Here is a 15,791-nt window from a genome sequence, read left to right as displayed (position 1 = left end):
ACAACACTCAGGGGTTCAGACAAGAAGGGAGGCCACTGACCAGGGGTTGAGACAAGAAGGAAGCTAGAGAAGAATTTCAATATTTGAACAACCAATCTGGCCTTACCAATGAGAAACAGCTGGAAGATGAAATTTGCCTACAGGCAACAATGAAAAGTTCCACTTGACTGGAGTTTGCGGTGAATGAAGGGAAGTAGTGAAAAAACAACTGGGATTAGAGTATAAAGGACCTTAAATTCCAAAATGCAGAATTTAGTCCAAAAAATTAAGAACTACAGACTCATTGAGAATATTTAGATGACATATTTAGAGCCAACAAATTGGATGTGGACCTGATATGGCACAGCCTCCTCAGAGTAGAAATTTTAATATATGTGTGACAATTTTCCACTGGGTCATTGTGAAAGAGAAAATTTCTCAACTCTACTGAATAACAGTTAAAGATCTAGAAACAACTATGTGAAGGTCTTTAATGGTTTCCAACCAGCAGCATGAAAGATGTCTAGAATACGAAGTAAATATAGACGGACGTATGCAAACAATGGAGGAAAGTGAATAGCTACCCCTCCAGCCTACATGGGGTCCCCAGGGCTGCTCAAGACACCATCACAATAGTACCAGTGAGAGAGTCAATGAGGGCCAGCAACTGGGACAGAGGTAACAGAAATGAGGAGGGAGGGACTTGGAGGGAAAACAGTAATGACACCCACCATCTGCAAAGTAGTTTACAAAGCACACTTTGATTTAACCGGCACAGCATTATTGCCAGTAGCAAGTAACATTAGTATAACACCTTACCCATTTAAAGAGCTCTTTTATATTTATTATCTCCTTAATTATTATCCCCATTTTACATATGAGAAAACTGGAGCTCAGAAATAGAAAAGAGCTTATCTAGCAAGGGACGGGGCTGGAACTCAAACTCGAGCCTTAACATTCCCTGTCTAGCATTTCTATTTACAGCACAGGCCTCAGAGATTGTGGGCTCATTCCTCGATACTGCAAATGTAGTCCTAGTGCTCCAGAGCGAGAGATGTAGATTATGAGAGAACCCTATGGACCTCCCCTTTCAGTTCTTTTCTTCAAGAGGTAAACCTTCTGGCCCAGGACTTAAATGGAAAGAACTTACGCTGGAGGCTGAGTGAATACCCTCTGATGTATACAGCATAGTTTGTGAAAAGATCCCATTCCTATTTTATTCATCAAATTAGATTTGGGAATCCTTGAAGGTAAGAACCATGACTTTTTTTTTTATCTTTGTATCCTCAGACTCCACACAGGATCTTGTACTCAATAAATACTCATTGAATAACTTAACAATTATAAATTTAAGAACTTTAACAGAAATATCTTGACGTCCTCCCCCCAGAAAAGAAAAACAACACAAAGAATCAAACAATTCTTGGAGGAACAAGTTATTTAACATTAAGTCATGAATGTTAAGTCACACAGAATTAAAACAGATACAGCCCCTACTCTGAAACTGCACCACTCATTCAATTCCACAAACATGCATTGGGTCTTAGTTTGTACAAACTGGTATTAATGACACAAAGATGAACTGTAAGGGCCTATTTAGCCAGAGAAGTTCCATCCTGACCCTGCCACACCCCCTTCAGGGAACTTACTTAAACACAAGTCCTGGAAACCAGTCCCACGTAACAAAGTCCAAATACAAGGGTGGGTCAGGCCAGGTGGAGGTATCCAACTGGTGGGGGCACACACTGTCTCCCTAGCTACCAAGGAGTATGGTCTCTGCCCTTTGGGTGCCCTTTGGGCGCCAATTCTGACTAAGGTGATAGGCTAGTTCAAATATCTACTATAAGGTAAATTGTAATTCAATTGGTCACTTATGTGTGACCTAGCCGGTCTGTGCAGCTTTCTCTGTGTTACAATCTCATTGGTCACCTGTGCGTGGTCAGGCCCAACCACATGGCCTTTGCCCTTAAAAGCTAGTCTATAAGGAAGAGAGGGTTTGTCTCTTTGCAAGAGACGGCCCTGGCCGGTCAGTTTGATTCTCGATGCTTGGCGCGAAATAAAGCTTTGCTTGACCTTCGCTTTGTATCAGTCTCGCGCCTTTGACCATGGACCCAAGAGAACAAGACAGATCAATCTATCATTTTGAGGAACTTACATGCTATCAGAAAATATAAAACAACTATTAACATAAAGCCCTTTAATATATAGCAGAATATCAAAACCTTCCCTTCCAAAACAAAATTTATGAAATATGGTGGGAGGACCTAAGGAGGGGTGGTAGAGATCAGAAAAGCTTCATGAAGGAGAAGCTTCATTGAAGGAGCCATAGAATTTCATCAGAGGAGCTGAAATTAAGGATATTCCCCAAACAGAGGTTCCTGGCTGGCTCAGTTGGTAGAGCATGCACCTCTTGATCTCAGGGTTATAAGTTCAAGCCCCGAATTGGGTGTAGAGTTTACCTTCAAAAAAATAAGAAGAAATTTAAAAAATAAAATTGCAAAAAAAAAAAGGATATTCCTCAAACAGAGAAAGCTTGAGCAATGGCAAAGAGATACATTAAGTATGGAGGATTTTTTTGGTAATGACCAGTGATTCCACTTGGTTAAGGCATAGCATATATAAAGGAAAGTGGCACCCTCTGCCCCCACCTATCAGTGCCGCACACCAGTTTCACAAGAGACGTTATAACATGCTTCATATTCTGCCCTCCAGCCCTACCCAGTCATCATCTTGGATGAGTTCAGCATTGACAGCAATCACTCACTCAACCTCACCTCACAGGTTCTTGACCTCCTTCATGCCCATTCCATGTAAGCTGGGATCAGCTTAATGGCCATACCCATGGTTGGATTTCCCAGGATTCATAAGGGCTCTACCTACAAACATTAAACTCACTGGAAGATAATATTGTATCAATAACTTCTCATGTCCCCAGCTTTCTCCTTCCCACTTTTCTGCTTGTCCTTTGATTTCATGCAGACTTAGTGCCCATCCACCTTCTATGTCCTTGCTTCTTCCTTTTCTGTCCTGTGCTCAATGATCAATCAAGTGGATTGCTTTGCCAACACCCACAACTCCTTCACTTTCTTATCCTTCTGTTACACCCATCCTATGAAACCCTCACCCTAAACCTACTCCACAGACCTCTTTCTTAGAGCCAGTGACTAAATTTCTAAGCATACTTGAAGAAACACAGCCACACAATCACACAAACATGTGAATTAGAGTCACTGTGAATTCTAGCTTCCTAAGCGTTTACAGCTCTCAGTCATTCTGGGTCAGTTCCCTTCTCCATGTCGCTCTGAGACCTCTGGCCATTGCAACAGATGTCCTCACTCCCTGGACCATGATGTTAACAGTGGCATCAGGGAGACAGCTCCTCCACAGCCCTCTCAAATCTGTGGACTATCTACAGCCTTATTCCTGATTTTCTCCTTCCACCCACAGCTCCTAGGGTAACTTGCTCTGTCATTTGTATCCTTTCAATCCTGTCCATTTGCCTTCTCCCTCTGAGAACTCCTTCTCCGTGGCCTGTGAACTTATTCATGCCATCCCTGGATATGGATGTGTTTTTTTTAGGATTTTATTTTCAGTAATCTCTACATCCAACGTGGGGCTCGAACTCACAACCCCAAGATCAAGAGTCACACACTCCACTGAGTGAGCCAGCCAGGCGCCCCTCCCCAGATGTTTTTAGACCCTCCCTCAAGCTAGCTTTCTCTGGCTGCTGCTCTGCCTCTCCTCTTTCATAGTGAGTCCTCTCAAATGATCCACACCGTGCCTCCACTCCTCTCCCATTCACCCCTCAGTCCACAGTCATTTGCCTTTCTCCCCACCACTGTACTAAAATTGCTCTGGCAAAGGTCTCCTCAGATATGAATGCCACATCCACAGAATGCATCTTAGCCTTCATCCCACTCTGTCTCTCTGAGGACCTTCACCTTGTTCACCACTCCCTCCATCTGGGAGGTCTCTCATCCATGGACTTCATGACACCAGAGAAGGCTTTCAATCTCTTCCTGTGTCCCTGATCACTTCTCAAGCTCCTTCCTCGTGGTTTTTCAAGATTGGTTTATCCACAAAAGCTAGGAAGAGAACAAGACTTCTCTTGCCTTGTTAGCTACTGTCGCCAAAGCACTAAGGTCAGCTCCACACCCAGGGAAGACCCTCCCTGTACAACCAGTTAGCTCCTATACTGAGTGTTGGGCCTGCTGGAGTGAGCAGGACATTGGTTCTGTCCTCAAGTAGCTTGCAGTCTCGTGAGCAAGACAAAGAAGAAAACAGAAGAGTTTACCACAGTAGAGTGTGGTAAAAATCACCTTACAAGGAGCTACAGGGATAGAGCACATGCTTAATCTCTCTAGCTTTGAACTGTGACAGCATATGTGAAGTTCTGTCCACCAGGGAACCTCAGGAGAGACTCAGTGCCCAAAGTTTTTACTGGAGGCCAGTCACATAGGCACACCCTGTCTGGTATTTATCAAAATGCCAAACTCCCAGAAGGAAAGAGGTGTTTGGCATAAACCACACTGTTTGTACAGTTTAGGCACAGTGGACTATGGACCACAGTCAGAGAATAGTGGGAAACTTCCCAAAATCCAAATTCCTAGAGTCCAGACCAGGGCCACTGCTAACCTTGCAAGCAGGCCTAAGTACAGCAGTCCTAGGCCAGATCTATTAGATGTCTAGCTCCATCTTAAAGAACAAGGAATACTTAGAATACTTTAATAAGAATAATTTTTTAAAAAAATAACAAGGGATACTTAGAGGAGATAATTTCTAAGTTTTAAGAAGGATGATGCTAGGTACTTAACTATGTTCTCCCTTCCCCCACAAAATTTGTTGGAGCTCTAAACCCTAATGTGACTATATCTGGAGACAGGCTCCAGGAGGTAATATGATTAAATGATTAGGTGATTACAGGTCATAAGAGCAGGACCCTAATTCAATAGGACTGTGGCTTTATAAGAAGAAGAGTGAGATCTCTCCCTCTCCCTCCAATGCATGAAGATGCAGCAAGGAAGCAGCCAGGAAGAGAACGTACCCTCAGAACTAAATTGGCTAGTACTTTCATCTTGGACTTCTAGCCTCCCCAAATGGGAGAAAATAGATGTCTGCTTTTTATCCATCCAGTGTGCGGTGTTTGATTATGGCAGCTTGAGGAGACTAAGACAGATGAGTAGGTAATAGAGGTGCAAAAGTCCTGAGGTAAGAGAGATTGAAGAACTATAAGCAGGGGCCCCTGGGTGGCTCAGTCAGTTAAGTGGCCGACTCTTGATTTTGCCTCAGGTCACAATTTCAGGGTCCTGGGAAGGAGCCCCGCGTTGGGCTCTATGTTCAGCAGGGAGTCTGCTTGAGGATTCTCTCTCCCTCTCTCTCTGTCCCTCTCCCTGTGCTTGCACTTTCTGTCTCTCTCTCAAATAAATATTTGAAGAAAAAAAAAAAAGAGCTATAAGCAAATGTGACTGTTCTCAGTCTTATTCTCTCCTACAGTGATTTCATCCCTCTTCCAAAGCCCCCACCTCCACACAGGGGCTGAGTTCAATTGCTTCTGCATTCTCAGCACAGGGTAATTCCCTCTCCCTGAATTCATGGCCATCTTGCCTTGGTCATTGCAGGAATATTCGATTATGTTCAGTGTCTCTGGTCTTTCTCCTCTCCAGTACATTTTCTATACTTCAGAAAAAGGGAAATGCCTCATGCCACTCTCCTGCATAAGACTCTTCAGTGGTTCTTGACAGATAGCTCTCCAGATACAACCCAAATTTTCAGGCATAGCCCTTCATGCTCTGACCCTTATCTCTCCAGGCTCATATCCTGGAGCCTCTGCCTCACATTTACCAGCCTTCCACACCCAAAGTACAGGGCTACAGAACCACCCACAAGTCCTGAGAACACACATGTGCTTCAGCCTCCTTACTTCTGCACAAGCCATCATGTGAGCCTTCCTCTGAGGACAGTGCTCTGAGTTCTAAGCATTTTACAGGAATTATGTCTTAACCTTCATGACAACCACATGAAGTAAATACTACTATCCTCTTCACTTGGAAATGAGGAAACTGCGGCACGTAACAGAGAAATGTCTTGCTGGAGATTTTAGAGATAATGTGTTGCAGCACTAGGTTTGAACCCCAGGGTCTAGTTCGAGTCTGTCATTGGAAATACTGCCATACTGCCTGACTTCACCTAGCCTCACCACCGCGCCATCCGCCTAGTGGATTTTCATGCATTGTTCAACACCCTGCTCAGGCAGCACTCTCTGCATGATGCTTTCCCTGCTCCCAAGCATTAACCACTCATTTCCTTCCCAATGTTGTCACTGTACCTTGGTCACAGCTGGTAATTATGTCAAGCACACTCCATTGTGTCCATTTAAGAATCTACCCAATGCTGCACAGAATTCAGGTAACACACAAGGATTAGCCTGTACTGGGAGGCCCCACATTTATTTCCTGAATTGCCCTTTTCCTCATCTGTACCTCATTTTAGTCTCTTGCTATTGGTTTAGCAGTCCTCACTCACCCTCAGCTCCTTGCCTACTTTAGCCCTTTAGTTAGATGTACTGTTTACCTAGTTTGCCAAATCTACCTTTGCCTCCCATCTATCCTGAACTCTCCCTCCACTGATGAAAACCTAGTAATGAACCCATTTCAGCATGACCCTGGGCAGTCACCAACACTGGGAGCCCTAACTGGAGGAAGCCGATGTCCCAGCCTGGTTCTAGACAATTCATACTTATTTGGTTTAGCTCTTTCTTTGGTTTCACTCAAGCTACCTCGTGGGGCAGACGAGTTATTGAAAGAATAAATATCTTACAGAAAATCAGGGAAACTGAACAAGCAAGTTCAGGAAGAACAAGAAACAGTGAAGTTGGACCACAGGTTCTCACTATTAGTGCTTCACTATTTATAAAACTCAGCTAATGTCTAAGTAGTTACTCCTTTTATTTCTAGTTTACAATTCATCTATTTTCCCCCACTATTCTATGCACTTTCCAAACCTCATAGCTTCTACTTATTCACAGTGTTCACTTCTTTGTAATTTTGATTTGCCATGACCTCATGGGTCTCTCTACACAAATGTTCAGCATCAGCTCTTCTGAATGTGTAATTGTCTATGTGTTTCTACTTTCAGTTTCCAAAGGACAAGAAGATGAATGGCCCCAGTTCATCTTTCTATGTCATGTCATGTAATATCCACTACTGTCCAGTCTATGGATTGGTAGTCCTTGAGTCCAGAGCTAACTTCAATCCAGTCAGCTGTGACAGTGGGCACAGGGTCAAATCATGTTGTTACCAACTGGGTTGACACTACAGAGGAGGCTATAAATGAGGTGTTTTCCCTTAAAGAGGATTATGTTATCAAAGTTTCCACGATTCACAAATTAGTCATTTATCTAGTCATTAATTAATATTAATTAGTCATTAATCATTTAGACTAATGATTCTTTAATATTTTTTAATCCTAGAATTTTTTGAGAATCAGATGAAAACTATAGATCCTTCCCCAGAAAGAAAATCTCTTTTGCAAAAAAATTCATATATAACTTTAGGGTATTTGTGAACCCTAGCAGCCATCCATGGAACACCTCCAAACCACTAAGGGTAAAGTCTATCCACAGACCACCTCAAAGGCAGGAACTATATCATAGTCATATTTGTATCTCTTGTGCCTAGCACTGGTCTTGGCACATATTAAGTTTCCAAAAATATTTGTCAAATGAGTACATTGAAGAATTCATTTGATAGAAATGAATAGAATTCATTCATTTGGTAAAAGAAGCTTTTCCAATCCAGATAGAGGCTAAGAAGTTTATAGTTTATATAAAAGGAATCGAGGAGCAATTTTGTTTCCTTCTTTTGTTGTGGTTTGTATTTTAAGTAGACAATTGATCAGGGCTGTAGGGCAGGAAAATGCGGGTTTTTTTAAGATTTTATTTATTTATTTATTTATTTATTTGACAAAGAGCACAAGTAGAGAGAACAACAGGCAGAGGGAGAGAGAGAAATAGGCTCCCCGCTGAGCAGGAGGAGCCTCGTGTGGGACTTGATTCCGGGACACTACAGAAGGTGGAGGCTTAACCAACTGAGTCTCCCAGACCAATGTGTTTTACACTCTCAAAAGGATAGATTAAAGGGGCAAGAGACCAGTTAGGAAACCCAAGGAAGGAGTGAATGAAAACCTAAACAGAACACTGGAAGTGGGATTAGAAAAAATGGGGCAGATTCAAGAAAGTATAAAGATAAAACTGATAAGGGCACCCGGATAGTACAGTTGTTAAGTTTCTGCCTTCTGCTCAGGTCATGATCCCAGGGTGTTGGGATCAAGGCTGCTTCTCCCTCTCCTGCTTCCCCTGCTCCTGTTCTTTCTCTCACTGTCTATCTCTCTGTCAAATAATTAAATAAAATCTTTTTTTTTTTTTAAGTGATAGGAGTTGGGGGGCGCCTGGCTCAGTGGGTTAAGCCTCTGCCTTTGGCTCTGGCGCTGATCTCAGGGTCCTGGGATCCAGCCCACATCTGGCTCTCTGCCCAGCAGGAAGCCTGCTTCCCCCCATCCCTCTCTGCCTGCCTCTCTGCCTACTTGTGATCTGTCAAATAAATAAACAAAATCTTAAAAAAAAAAAAATCATAGGAGTTGGCAGTTGAAAAGTCTTGTGGGTAAGAAAGGGATTTACAGTCAAAACCTGACTACAAAGCTCTCAAGTCAGCAGAACGGAAGAATGGCAGAAAGGCAGTACCATTAGCCAAGAAGGGGAAGACGGGAGAGAAACAGGTTATTTCTTTAATTATTGAGCCTAGGGCTTGGGTAGGGCTTTCAACTGGATTCAAGAAAGCATGCCTCTGGGTAGCTGAGGGGAGACGCAGATTTCGCTCAGAAGTGAGCAGCCGGTGCAGGAAGCAATTTATGCAATGCCCTGTGGTCCGTTATCTTTCATTCACGTCTACTGCACAGTTTCTGAAGCCATCTCAAAGCCATGATTTCCCCGGACAGTTAAAACGGTCTTATGAAACAGGAAATACAACACCACTGCTTTTAACAGATAAGGAAATGGAGCTCTGAGGAGAGAGGGGATTTGCCAAAAGTACTGCAATAAAGTGACAGCCCCACTTCAGAACCCGGAGCTTCTGCCAACTGCACACAGAACAAATACCCTACTCACACCGGTCAGGTTTGAACTGCAGTGGTTTGGGGGTTGGGGGGTTTCAGTGTCTCAGGGGAAGAAGTTTGAGACAACAGCGCTCCACTTGGCACGACTCACCACTGCTTCCTCCATTACCCAACTTTAGTGTGAAGGAAGAGACAGCCCGGCTTCTAGGGAACTTCTACAGTTACGGCCACACTCCGCGTTGCACGTTGTACAAAAGGGCCCTCCTGCCTCTAACCTGAACGAGCAGAACGGGCTCGTACACGGAAAAGAGGCATGGACACGGGCACAACGCGCCCAAGACCGCTATGCCAAACTTCTAATTCAGGAAAGCCCTTTAAATCTTCAAGGCCCACAGGACAGGAAGAGAGCGGGTCGTGGGTGAGCTGCGCGTTGGGCAACGCGGGCGGGGCGGACAAGTCCGGATCGGCTCCGGGAGGCGGAGGCGGACTGGTGGGAGGGGGCGCGTGAGTCAGGCGCGGTCGCGCGGGGCGGGTCACCGAGAGCCGGGAGCCCGCCGCCCAGAGCTCGCTTCGCCGCTGCCGCTGCCGCCGCCGCCGCCGCCGCTGCCGCCACCGGACGCCAACTCCGCGCGCGTCCCGCGAACACATGGTAAGCCCGAACTTTTTCTGGTCTTCGAAGCGCTGCAATAGAAAGAGCCACACCGCGCTTTCCACCATGCTTGATCTCTCGTTTCTGTGTGGATGTGGCAGGAAGTAGGGCAGGAAAAATAAATCGGGGGTGGGGGTGGGGGGAATTGGGGTGGAGAGGCAGGAAGGAAGCAGCCCTAAGTGATAGCTGCGATAGCCGCCAAGGATCGACCCTCGGAGGGTCTCGGGCTCCCGGGCGTAGATCTGGTGCGCGTCTGGGGAAGGGGGCTGCGCTCGGTACCGCTTCACCCGGGGTGGCGCCACGCCCGATCCCCCTCTACCGGCAAGGGGGGGAGTCGCGGGGTCCCGCAAGGGCTGGAGGCCCCTGGCCCACCCCTGGGAGACAAGTGAAAGAAGGGCCGTAGGGGCGTCCAGCGGCACTAGTTGTTTCTGTAGACCAGAAACGGGCACTTCTCAGAACTGAGCCGTGGAAGCCCTGGGAAAATCAGTTTCGGTGAGCTAGGCAACCCGCCAGGACACAAAGAGCCTGAAGCTGAGGCCGCTCCCAGCCAGTGGAATGCGGCCGGGACGGTGGGAGGAGCCCCATCCAGGCCGAGCCCCCTCCTCCTGCCCTTTTCCTCTGAACCCACCATCTTTTCAGGGACTCGCGTCGTCATCTGTTTTTCTCTTCTCAGTTTCTGCCAGCCTACTTCGAACTCTATTTCTCACTTTCGCATTAAGCCACCTCCAAAATTTACCTCCTCCGAGGCCTCTTCAGTGAAAGGAGTCAGTAAGCTTCCGCCCAGGGGCCAAATGGGGTTTCTGTTACACCCCCGCCCCCGCAAAAGCTGTGAATGGATTTTATGTTTTTGAGTGGTTGAAAGAAAATCACAGGAAGAATAATACTTTGTGACATGTGAAATGATACAAAAATCAAAGTTAATTGTCCATAAATAAAGTTTTATTAGCACACGGCCACACCCATTCACTTATGAGTTGTCTGTGGTTGCTGTCCCGCTGCAGAAGAGGAGGGACAGAGACAACATGGACCACAGTGGCCTAATATATTTACTGTTTGACCCTGTACAAAACACATTTGCCAGACTCTGCTCTAGTGTGTGAACATTTATCCCTGCCTACTCTTTCCCTCCTTCCTTTCCATGCAAAAAGGGAGTAACAATATCGCATGGAACCTTGAAAAGGTGGACCCATCACCAGTAGGTGGTGAAGATCTGCCATTACAGATCCTTTGGGGGTGGGGGAGCACATTGGTTAAGAACGAAAACAGCAGGGGTGCCTGGGTGGCTCAGTTGATCAGGGGTGGGACTCTTGATCTCAGCTCAAGTCTTGATCTCAGGGTAGTGAGTTCAAGCCCCACGTTGGGATCCATGCCACATACATACAGACAGACAGACAGACATAAATAAGGAAGGAAGGAAGGAAAGAAGGAAGGAAGGAAGGAAGGAAGGAAGGAAGGAAGGGGGCCTGGGTGGCTCAGTTGGTTAAGCATCTGCCTTCAGCTCAGCTCACGATCCCAGGGTCAAGTCCCGCATCGGGCTCCTTACTCATCGGGGAGCCTGCTTCTCTATCTCTGCTTGCCATTCTGCCTGTTTGTGCGTGCTCTCTTGCTCTCTCTCTCTCTCTCTGACATCTAAATAAATAAAATCTTTTTTAAAAAATAAGTATGAAAACAGCAGTGCTGGAGTCAAATTTTCAAGTGTTACTTAATTTTCATATTCCTTTTTCTTCCCCCTTTCCTCAACATTCGAGCATGCATTGTTTAAATTCTTTCACAGTATCCAGTTATCTCACACCATTTTCTTCTTCCTATCATGGTGCCAAATACAACTGTGAGGATGCAGTGAGCCAAGGGCAGTGCTGGCCTCTGGTCAGGAGATCCAGTTCTCCTCTGTCTCAGCCTCAGCTCCACCGTGAGCAAAGCTTTCCTGTCTCTGGGCCTCCCTTCCCTGGAACCATCTCCCAAGCCCCCTTCTGCTCTACAAATTTTGCGGTTCCATTTCAGTAACTTGGTAATTGTGTTTCTTTTTTTTTTTTTTTGCTCTGGAAAATTACCTCTGAGGAGAAATACAGAGGTTTTAATTTTTTCCTTGTGTAGTTGATAGCAACAGTTTCAAGTAGGGGAAAAAAATGTCTAAATTATAGTCCTGATGTTAAGGAAGGAAAAAAAATAATGCAGAAAGCTACTTGGAAACTAGAAAAGCAAAACAATCTGAATTCTGCAGGGAAGGGGGCCAGAGTAGCATCTGCAGGCCTAGAGAAAGGTCAGAAAGCCCTTGCTCCTCAGCCTGGAATCTTCTACCTTATCTGGCATTCCCTCCCAGCTGACCTTCTGCCTGTCAACTGACACATTACTAAGACAGTGAGATTTTAGTCCTGATAAGGAAGCTGTCGAGCAAACAAAACTGTTTCCAGGCTATGGTATTCTGTTTCACTCCCAAACCCTGGACTTAACAAACGTTTTTCTTTGCTTAAGAAAAAGTTCTCTTTGAGGGAAAAAAAAAAAAAAAAAAAATCCCAACAAGTTGACTGTTAGGAAAGAATCCACCTCCAGAAGAGTTCATTAGAACCATCTCGGAAGGGGCATTACAGATAACTACTACATGCAATCGGCCCCAAGCAGCTCAGCTAGCTGGTAAAGCACATGGAGAAACTGCAAATGAAAACACTACAAGGAAGAGGGAAGGAGCCCAAAGTTGTGTGACTAAAGCTCAGATCAATTCGTAGCACATTAATTACAGTCCATAGCTCGCTAATTACTGGGATTGAAAGTCTCCAGGAAGTTCTGCAAAGACCAAATTAAAGGTTCATTGCTAAATTGCAAATGTCACCATCCAAGGATCATTTTTTCCCCAAGATTTTAGGTATTTATTTAATAGAGACGGAATGAGCAATGGGAGGGGCAGAGAGAGAGAGAAGACAGACTCCCTGCTGAGCAGGAAGCCTAATGCAGGACTTGATCCCAAGGTAGACGCTTAACTGACTAAGCTACCCAGGAACCCCGCAAAGCATTATTAATACTTGAAGCCTCAAAGGAAGGGCGTGGGGGAGCAAGTCTTCCAGAAAGCCTGCAGTTGCCAGTCTGAACCACCAGGGGGATCTAGGTACCAGCAGGAATGACCCAAAGGCTCTGCAAAATAGGATTTCCCTGAAGGATTCTGTTAAAAGGAAAGCAGAGCCCAGCACAGAATTGACCCCAGCTCCTCCTGGTGCAACCACAGCTGAGGTTTAGCTCTGTAGAGGTCAGGTGAGCTGTGTGACAGCCTGGGCGCTCCCTTCCTGACATCCACCTTTATGTTTTGAAGTGACCAGAGAAGTTCTTTCAGCTGTTCCTGTAGGAATTAGTGGTATCTTGGAACAAAGACCAAGAACTGCAGAAAGGGACCTGGAGGCTGAGATTCTAGGGGTGACTCTGCTATGTCAGTTACCTTCTCATGTCTCTATTTCTCACATGTAAAATTAACGATTTCTAACCTTTGATATGAAAGAAGCTTTTGAACATCCAAAAGCTCTCAGATCTCCCACCCCACACACAATAATAACTATGCATTTAGTGTTCTTCTAGAAAATGCAAGAGTCCCAGGAATTCAGTCTTGCTTTCTTTTTTTTTTATTATTTATTGGGGTGGGTCAGAAGGAGAGAGAGAATCTTAAGCAGGCTCCACGCCCTGAGTTGGGCTCGATCTCATGACCCTGAGATGACCTGAGCCAAAACCAAGGTCATGACCTGAGCCAAAACCAAGAGTCCGTCATCTAAGCAACTGAGCCACCCAGACACCCCTCAGTATTGATTTAAAAAGCTGCCATTTCATTCATCCCGATAGTCTCTGTATTCTCTTAGAAAATAGGAAATTATTTAATCTCTAGACAGAGCTTGGTGTGCTTATGGATCTATGGAGCTATAGTTATACATATGTTTACTGACAGGTTCTAGAAACATCATGAAGCCTGCCATGCTCACTCTCATCTAAGCAGTCTACTGCTTTTAGACACACCCACATGCTTTGTGTGTACCCTCAATATGCTTCATCCGGAATAAACATGGGAACGGATAGGGAAGGCATGCTCATGGAATGTAACTTTCTGTGTCTGTCCTGGGGCCCTCCGCCCCTTAAAAAATGACCTAGCCTTTTAGGAAACTTCTTTCCCCTGAAATGAAGGTATGAGATTCTCTAGAGTGTCCTCTGGGCATCTAGCCCTTGTCTGAGCCCTGACTTTTTTTTTCTATAAAGGCAAAAATGTCCAGCCCTACTGAGACCGAGCGGTGCATCGAGTCTCTGATTGCTGTTTTCCAGAAGTTTGCTGGAAAGGAGGGTAACAACTGCACGCTTTCCAAGACAGAGTTCCTAACCTTCATGAATACGGAACTGGCTGCCTTCACAAAGGTACGGCTCCCAACCCTCATTCCCCAAACTGCCCAGAGCTCTAAATAAGACGCTGGCAGAATGGCTAGAAGTGAAGGCCCAGCAGCTGACCCCCACGCTCCTGCTGCCTCTTCAATCACTCCAGCATGGACAAGGCTGAGCCCTCAGGGCTCTGAGTGCTATGACTATTAAAGGACCTTTTCTTCTTTTCTTTGAGTAAGATATATTTTAAAGATCAAAGTTATCAAACTACATGACACAGGGGATGGTGAATTGTTTCTTCCATTTAGGGAAAAGGCATATGAAATGGTAAATGGTGTAATAGGATAGTTTTCAAATTTATTTGTCCAACCCAAAGCTTCTAGGGAAGTCCCGCCCATGGAACTTTCTGTGATCATGGAAATAATGTTCTGGATACCTGCATAGTCTAAAGTGGTAGCCACAAGGCGCAGGTGCCACTTAAGGACTGACTTTCTAAATTCCTAATTTAAACAGCCCTTTGTCACTAGCAGCTGTGAGCGTGTGCACACGTTGGCCACTAAGCTAAGGGGAGGAGGGGGCAGATCGGGGCCTGCATCTTCTTCCCTGTCACTTCACTCCACTTCCATACAGTTCATACACTGCGGTTGCATGCAACACTTGACAAAGGTGTTCCACTGCTTTTATGAACTTGAATAGCCAGCCTGTGCCCGTCACAGAGGAACCCTGGGCGGGGAGCCAGAAAATGTGGATTCTAGTCACAGATGTCCCCTTCAGCAAGTCACTTCATCTGTTTGAGTCTGTCTCAGTGTCTGGGAAGTGGAAATGCTACTAGCCCCTACCCTGTACTGCACACTCTTGTGGGACTAAAATGTGGTGACATAATGGAAAGCATCTTAGAAAGTGTGACATAAATTAATTATATTTCTAATAGGATCATTATGATGCTTATTGTTATCTTGCAGAACCAGAAGGACCCTGGTGTCCTCGACCGCATGATGAAGAAACTGGACCTCAACTCTGACGGGCAGCTAGATTTCCAAGAATTTCTTAATCTTATTGGTGGCATGGCTATAGCTTGCCATGACTCCTTTACAAAGTCTCCCCATTTCCGGAAGTAAATCGGAGGGGCTCTTGGGCCTGCGCTCCAGACCACCTCTTGCCTTCAAAACAGCTTCCCAGTCATCACGTCCTCCTCACAGTCTCCACGGACCCTGAGCCCAGAGCGCCCTCCACCCCCTCCACCCTTCTGTGCAGGCCAGTCCTGCTGGTAGTTAATAAAGCAATAGTGTTTTTTAAATCCCACACTAAAGAGTCAGTTACATTTGTGCCGGAGAGGAAGCAGCATGGGAGGAATGGCATTAGCGTGATGGAAGCAGTTCCCAGAGCAGCACAGGAAACAGTGAAATACACACTGGGTGTAGATGTAATTATGACTCACGATACCAATATGACAACCTATTACTCAGACTGATGGAGAGGTGTCACTTGTCATAAATCAGTAAGCATCTGTTCACCCCTACTGCGGGCACTGTCACAGGCTCTGAAGACACAGTCGGCAAGACAGACAAGGTCCCTCATTCACTGAGCTGACTTTCTAGTGGGGGAAGCCAATGAACAAGTAAGCAACAAAGATGACTGGAGTGTGTGAAGTCCTATGGAGGAAAGATTACAGGGTGGTATGTTACAGGTTAATGGGGTAATGGGGGCTGGTGGA

General features: G+C 45.5%; 1 protein-coding gene across 1 annotated transcript; it reads left to right on the top strand.

Annotated features, from left to right (window-relative positions):
* Positions 1-9,693: 9,693 nt before the first annotated feature.
* S100A11 (S100 calcium binding protein A11) lies at positions 9,694-15,379 on the top strand. The gene is made up of 3 exons (XM_032843528.1): positions 9,694-9,736; positions 13,964-14,116; positions 15,040-15,379. The coding sequence occupies exons 1-3, from the start codon at positions 9,734-9,736 to the stop codon at positions 15,193-15,195; spliced, it is 312 nt and encodes a 103-aa protein (XP_032699419.1). The 5' UTR covers positions 9,694-9,733; the 3' UTR covers positions 15,196-15,379.
* Positions 15,380-15,791: the final 412 nt, after the last annotated feature.

This window comes from Lontra canadensis, unplaced genomic scaffold (assembly GCF_010015895.1).
Source record: "Lontra canadensis isolate GAN:19392208 unplaced genomic scaffold, GSC_riverotter_1.0 scaffold142, whole genome shotgun sequence".
Classification (NCBI taxonomy): domain Eukaryota; kingdom Metazoa; phylum Chordata; class Mammalia; order Carnivora; family Mustelidae; genus Lontra; species Lontra canadensis.
The sequence above is the reverse complement of the archived record's forward strand: the minus strand, read 5'-3'. Positions and strand labels throughout refer to the sequence as shown.